This window comes from Castanea sativa, chromosome 12, assembly GCF_040712315.1.
Source record: "Castanea sativa cultivar Marrone di Chiusa Pesio chromosome 12, ASM4071231v1".
In the NCBI taxonomy this organism is placed as follows: Eukaryota; Viridiplantae; Streptophyta; class Magnoliopsida; order Fagales; family Fagaceae; genus Castanea; species Castanea sativa.
The window spans coordinates 22,835,379-22,843,074 of record NC_134024.1 but is presented as its reverse complement, the minus strand read 5'-3'; the positions used below and the strand labels follow the sequence as shown (position 1 = coordinate 22,843,074).

The 7,696-nt window shown below is 34.0% G+C and overlaps 1 protein-coding gene across 1 annotated transcript; it reads left to right on the top strand.

Annotated features, from left to right (window-relative positions):
- The first annotated feature begins 231 nt into the window (after positions 1–231).
- On the top strand, positions 232–3,713 carry LOC142621249 (protein VASCULATURE COMPLEXITY AND CONNECTIVITY-like). The gene is made up of 3 exons (XM_075794569.1): positions 232–452; positions 2,709–2,914; positions 3,234–3,713. The coding sequence occupies exons 1-3, from the start codon at positions 357–359 to the stop codon at positions 3,577–3,579; spliced, it is 648 nt and encodes a 215-aa protein (XP_075650684.1). The 5' UTR covers positions 232–356; the 3' UTR covers positions 3,580–3,713.
- Positions 3,714–7,696: the final 3,983 nt, after the last annotated feature.

Here is a 7,696-nt window from a genome sequence, read left to right as displayed (position 1 = left end):
ATTCCCACAAAGACTTAAATAATTTCCACAAGACTTGGGAAGATATTTGATATTTCCCAAAAGACTTGGAAAATTCCCACAAGACTTGGAATTATCCATCTGTACACGCCTTCTTCCTCTTTCTTTCAACGACACTTTCAATTTTTTTCTTAGAATTATGTGTAATAATATAATGCAGTTTTTATTTATTTATTTATTTTATCCTATAATAATAATAATGTGACTCACTCACTCATCCACAATTCAGCAAAAAGAAAAAACTCACCTACAACATTGGTTAACCAACTTACTGAGACTAAAACTATTTAGAAGTTGTAGAGAGGAGAGTCTTTTTTTGAGACACAGAGAGAGAGACGATGGAGCGAAGGGTAGTGGTGATATGTGCTGTTGTCGGAATCTTGGGGCTCTTATCAGTTATTCTTGGTTTTGTTGCTGAGGCCACAAAGATTAAGGTAAGCAATATATATAATACTGGGTTTTGATTTTTTCCTTTAATGGGTTTATTTTTAAATTTTGTTGTTTTTTATTTATCAATGATGAATCATTGAAAGTGTGTAATATTTTCAATTTCAAACTCGTGTACGCATTTTCTTGTGTTGCTTGCTTCACTGTGTGATATACATTCACTATTTTTACTTAGGCGATTGTTGGTTTTAAACTTTTGGGGTAGATGGAATTAAGAATACTTTTGGATCCAGCTTCTTTTAGCTGCGTTCACGTTTTTTTTTTTTTTTCAACGCGTGTTTGTTACTGTTTATTGGCCATGAACAGTGATTTTAGGCCAATAAACAGTAACTTCTGGAATAAACAGTGTTTTTTACCCCTTTAAAAATTATTTTGCTACAGTGTTTTCAGTTTTCAGTTTTCAGCAATAAGTTCTATCCAAACGGACTCTAAAGACTTCTCTGTCTATCAACTCAACTATTAACTGCCATTGATGATCATGTTAGTATCTCTATACTGATAGAGAGTTTTTTTTTTAAAAAAAAAAAAAGCTTTTTGTTGAGGCTCTAGCTTGCTCCAACCGAACCGTCTAGCCTTAACTAAAGAGTGATATACATGATTCATGGACGACATGATCTTCCCTATTTTGGGGATTTGTGGATTTTGTGTCTCTTTTCCTTTTAGGCTCTTTCACATGGAGGTCTGGACTTCCATGGCTATCCCATCCTGTCAACTTGGGCTGAGCATGGAACCAGCCCAGTCCGACCTGACCTAATTGAGGGCTTTGGCCCGCTCAGATAGAAGTTCGGGTCGGTCTCTTATATATTTTTCGGGTTGGATTCGGGTCTTGCTAATACAGTGCTCTCAAACCCAAAAAAAAAAAAAAAATTTCGACTTATGAAATTATATATTTTTATTTCCAATTATGAATAAAAAATCAATTCTCATTATAAAATTCCCTCTTATTTCCTTTTTATATTAAAAACTTTCTCAATAGAAATGTCAACTTAAATTGAATTATAAGCTTAATAATAATGGAAGGATTTTATCTATTGTCACCTCATTAAAGCCTCCGCAATTTTCAAATTGAATTTTAAGATTCAAATTTAAAATTCAATATTGACTAACTCGATTATATTTTGAAATACAATATGAATTTACCAACTGAATTGAAAATAACTAATTAATTTTCAATTATATGAGCTTAATTTCATAGTGTAATTTTTCAATTAAGAGATTCCACCTCACGTGGATTTGCAAATCCAAAAAGGCAAAGGCTTAAATGAAATGTGCTAAGAAGTTTAAAAAATGATCTAATCAACATGCTTCCTATTGAGGGTCTTTGAATTTGAAATTTGATTGCTAATTTCAAAGAAATTAAATTAAGGAGATAATAAAAATTTTCTAATGCAAATTCAATATCACTCTTCAAACAACCCATTAAAATCCTATATTTTCCTTATTGGGTTTTAAGATTCAAATTCCTAAAATGGACGTCTAAGGAAAGAAATATGCTTTGTCAACTATATTCAAGGAGGAAAGAAAACAGTAATGAATTATACCCTAAATAAATTATTAAAAAAAGGGAAAAAAAGAAGAGAGAGACCCACCCGAGACCCGAAGTACCCACCATAGACCCAACCCGAATTTTGGGTGTCCGTGAGAGTGATTCGGGTCAACTATGTCGAGTTTGATTTCGGTTCGGGTTTGAACCCGGCCCAACCAGGACAATGCTTAGAACTACTTCTGTGGATCTTCTTGCCCATTTCTTCTTGGGCTTCAGAGCAATTTTTCAAGATCCCTTGCCTTGCACCCATTTTTGGACCCTTTGCACTTTATTCAAGACCCTCCCTGTGCTACAATTCCCAGTTGCGGATGCCAGAATAATTTTTCATGGCTTTATCCATGGGTTCCCAGTGTTTACTTGAGGCCCATGCTTACTTGGTTTGGGTTGGGGTTAACTTTCAAATTTTGGGTGTCAATAAAAATTCATTGACGTTACAGATTTATTCAATTTCACACCCCTCGGGGTTGTCAACTTATAACAATGAAAGTTACATCTGTTTCAAATGGGGTCTATTACTAACAAAATTTTTATCATGCACTGATCACAATTGGACACATTAGTTGGGTATAAAATTGGGCTTGTTCCTGTAGTTATTAATAAAATTTACCTAGAATGGTTGGAAATAGGATCTTAAACTTTTGGTACGTCAATCTTTGACATTCATCAAGGGCTTCTAAACAAGAATTTTTATTTACAGATTTCTCAGGTGACGTCTATCGGCTTCAGTTGTGTACGCCCACACAGTCCAGCTACAGCTCTTGGTATAGTTGCACTACTGGCTATTATTTTAGCTCAAATAATTATAAGTGTTGCAACTGGGTGTATTTGTTGCTGTTGCAAAAGTGGTTCTCATCCCAATAGCTCTAACTGGATAAAAGCACAACTCTGCTTTGTCTTTTCCTGGTAACTTTCTTTCACTACTTGCTTTGTCTTTTCCTGCTTTGTTACAATTAATATATATTTTTTTTTTTTTTGAGAAGAAATGTTACAATTCAATCTTAGAGATACTCTTCCGACTTGGTCTCTTGTGAAATGGGCTATGTGAACTTTGTGAACAACTTTTGCAAATGAAGTGCATAGTTGAATGTTTCTAAATCTCCAAACTTCTTTTTTATTTTCAAGTCATCCTTCACTCAATTTGGTTAGCTTATATGAGTTACATTATCCATTGCATATTGGTTTTCACTTTTCAATTGATTTAGTCTATTTCACAATCGAGCAGGATCACAGTTGTAATAGCGGCTGTTGTGTTATTGCTTGCATCTTCATACAATAGTTATAACTCAAACAGCCGGTGCTATGTTACGAAACCTGGAGTCTTTGCTGGGGGTGCCATTTTGTGCCTTGTAAGTGTGGTTTTGGGTCTTGCTTCTTATATTTTAAGTTTGCAAAAGAACAGTAACAATCGTTTTCAAGGAGACATAGCTATGGCACAACCTCAGTTTGCAGGGGGGACTAGTATTTATCAAGGAGCCACGCCTATAGGACAACCTCAATACCAATGGGGCAATCCTGCTGTTCCTAATCAAGGAGACATGCCCATGGGACATACTAAGTTCCCACAATAGGGTACTGAAGAACATGTTGTATATCATGAATGGAGAGTATGATGCTTATGTAATAAACGTACGCATTTGATATATGTGGAATTTGAACAATGGATCGGTTGTTTATTGGTTTGGTTAATTGAAGTTTGGATTTGTGTTGTGTTTTCAAAGTGTATGGCTGTGTGAGTCTGATAAACATGCATGAGTTGTGGATTATAGTATTGGTCCAGCAGCTTCATCTGATTCAAGGAAGCGGAATAAATTCCATTACTAAATATGTCTTCTAATTAGTTTTATGTTTACCTTTGCCCTCCCTAGCTTAGTCACTCAACCTTCATCATCCACTTTTGGTTTTCCCTTATGCTAATAGCACAAAAGCTTCCCTAGCTACTGACATATAAAATATATCCAAAAAAAGTATCTTTTTTTTAAAAAAAAATTAAATTTTTTTTTAAGGGTTTCAACAGCACTTTTATTTTATCTGCACTTTGAGATTATTTAAGAAAGAACCAAATTTGTCTGGGTTCAGAGAGTTTTGAATAGAAACCATTTCATTTTCATCTATTTTTACAGTATAGCCTGCTGCTAGAAAGTTTATAGCTAAAAAGAAATTATACATTTTCTTTATCTAGTCCCTTACATGTATTCATTTATATAGTTACAGAATTTTCTGCGTGCAAGTCATCTAAGACAACTTTTACAATTCAAATCAACTAGACATGGTGATCCATCATGTATGCTTTGATTATAAGATTAACTACGCATCTCTGTGTTGCTTCACTGTATCACTGGGAGATGAAATTAAGATTCTATTATTAATTCGATAGTTATAACCAGAAAGAAGAGGTTTGAATCCTAAATGTTTCCTTGAAAAACATCGAAAGAAGCCAACTCTTTAAGCATTGTGATTTTTGTTCCCACTTATGTTTCTTTAGTTGTTCAGTTTATTAATGTGAATTCTGGGTACATGTATTTTTTTTAATGTATTTTTTGTTATAATATTTAGCCTTTAAATCAAAGAAATAGACTTAGGGGTTATAATTGAAATAAAATGAATGACCCAAAATAATCAGAGAACAAATATTTAATTTTTTTAGAAGAAGATATTTTGTTTTTACCCTAAAAATAAGTTCAAATTTCTAGTCAACACAACCAAATAGCCTAAAACTACCCAAAAACAACCACCCCACTAAAAGAAAAAAGAAAAAAGGAAAAGAGAGAGAAAGTTGAACCAATATAACAACCCAACTGGTATTTAACCATTCACTCAAGAAGCATTTTCGGGCAATCTCACTTTATGTCATGGTTGACAGAAGCCAACGGGTCTATTAATATGAAGCCTGACCATTTTGGGATGGATCATGGCCAGCTCAAGACCTAGGCTTAAGGCCCTCTATGACCCCCCAACAATTTACAAAAGGGTCCCAAGGCCCCCCGTTGAAAAAAAGAAAAACCCCAAAATTATACAAAAAGTCTAAAAAATTGTAGGATGATAATTTCTTTTTTTAAAAGAAAAAAAAAAGTGAGTTTTGAATTCTTTCTCCCACTTGCAATAGAGCCCCCAAAATATTCAGCAAATAAAAATCTAATTCAGTTGAAACCCTTAAATTATTTCATCAAAAGAAAAATATTATAAGTGTGTTAATCAAGTGAATTATCTATTATCAATTGTAAGAGAGATGTTATTAAGATCTAAATACAAAAACCAAATTAGTAAATTAAAATAATGGCTTTTGAAGAAAAAATCATAATATAGAAAGTTAAATATATATTATTTAATTAATAATTTTTTTAAAAGAAAAACTCACTTATAATCTGTCTTAGTTCTCAAAAATTGTATTGAGTTGACCTTAGGACAGGTTTGTTAGAAAGGACACATGTTAGATCCATTGCTCCAGTCAATTTTTGTCACTTGTACACATCTAGTGCACCGAAGCTAACTCTTAAATACCCGCAAAACCCCAAACTGTTAAGTGTCCTTCTAATGTCGAATCGGGATTAACTAGGACAAAAATAAAGCATTGGGTCGAATGCTTCTTTGGTGTCAAGGTAATAGCTATGAATAGTCATCGACTCCCGGGAAAAGGTAGAAGAATGAGACCTATTATGGGACATACAATGCATTACAAACGTATGATCATTACGCTTCAATCGGGTTATTCTATTCCACCTCTTAGAAAGAAAAGAACTTAAATCAAAATATTTAATAGCATGGCGATACATTTATACAAAAATAAACGAAAGAAACCGCATTCCTTTCGAGCAAAAGAAAAAGGACCCTTCCTAATTTTAATTTGAAATTACCAAATGGTATATAGTTTCTTTTGTTGATAGATTGGAGGATTATAAAGATGACTATTGCTTTCCAATTGGCTATTTTTGCATTAATTTCTACTTCAGCAATCTTACTGATTAGTGTACCTGTTGTATTTGCTTCTCCTAATGGTTGGTCAAATGAACTAAAGAATTTTTGTCTTACTTGATCATTATTTCCTGACTGACTAGAAATAGATCTTCCTTCAGCAGAAAGAGAATGAATGCTAATTTTATCTTGATCCTTTTGAAGCGAAAAAGAGGCTACACTAGAGCGGCATGAACCTCCTGATACTATCCATGAAACGATCCAGATTCCACACTATGCTGTGGGCTGGGGAGAGAGCTGCTTTGTGAAGCTAGGCGTTCAGTGTTCTTATGGAGGAACCAAGGCATAATATTGAGAATACTCATTGAATGAGCAATTCAATAAGAGGCGTCTATTGGCATTCCAGACTTCCTTCTCCTTTCAGGGCCTATCCGAAAGAGAATCCAGTACTTCTTGGTCGTGAACAGATTTGAACTGGTGACATGAGGATTTTCAGTCCTCTGATCTACCAGCTGAGCTATCCCGACCATTATCCGTGCATCGTCCTTATTTTAATAGATTACTTGAGTTTATGTCAAAAGGTTCTTACAAAACAAATGACAACCATATATGGTTAAAATAAAAGTCTAATGCATTTTTTTATCTTTAACTTAATTTAAGTTAAATTTAAGAGAAGAAAAAATACTTCTTTTTCGTTTTCTAATTGTACAATTTTTTTTTAAACATATTATTCTAGTTATAGTATAGTCTTGCTATTTCTCTGCGGGTCTTAGTAAAAAAGGATTAGGTTATTTTGGTAAATACATTCAACCAACTCCAATCCTTTTACCCATTAATATTTTAGAAGATTTCACAAAACCCCTATCACTTAGTTTTCGACTTTTCGGAAATATATTAGCTGATGAATTAGTAGTTCTTGTTCTTGTTTCTTTAGTACCTTCAGTGGTTCCTATACCCGTCATGTTACTTGGATTATTTACAAGTGGTATTCAAGCTTTTATTTTTGCGACTTTAGCTGCGGCTTATATGATTTGACCCCATAAGCGGGCCCACCGCCCCATAGCATGTTGCCGCCGGAAGCATAACCCCGTATTTCTTCTATAGAATCTCCTAATTGTTTTAGAGCAACTAGAAAGAGATTCTTTAACCAGAAAGAATTCAGCTCAAATGTAAGATACCTATCCAGAAATATCCACCGGAGGAGCAGCAATGAAAGCAATAATAAATACAAAAGTTGCGGTCAATAAGGTAGGGATCATAAAACGCCAAACCATCCAATGTAAAGACGGTTTTCAGTGTTGGTTATCCACCATAATACTTGGTGCCAATTGAAAACGACAAAGAGATTGTATCTCTCACTCGCTATTAATCTTTACTCCATATAACTGTCCTCATAGTTTCAGGAATATCACTGTATTACCATTAAATTTTGTCCATATCTTGGCCCTTGGACATCACAATTTCACAAGAATTCAAAACTCACCCACAATTTAGCCAAAAACAAAAATAACTCATTTAACCAACATTTAAAAAAAAAAACACTACGCTCAACAAATCCAGATTTAGGCACTTTGAAGAGAGAAGCAGAGAATTCAAACACTATGCTCAAAACGACATCGTTTTTTGGCTAGTGTATTAACGTCGTGAATTAAGCTTGTGCAAAACGACGTCGTTTGCCACTAAACCAAACGTCATCGTTTTGATCTAGATGACCGTTGGTTACTAGTTGTTGCTACAACTGTCTCTTCTTCCTCTTTCTTCAACATATTTGAATCT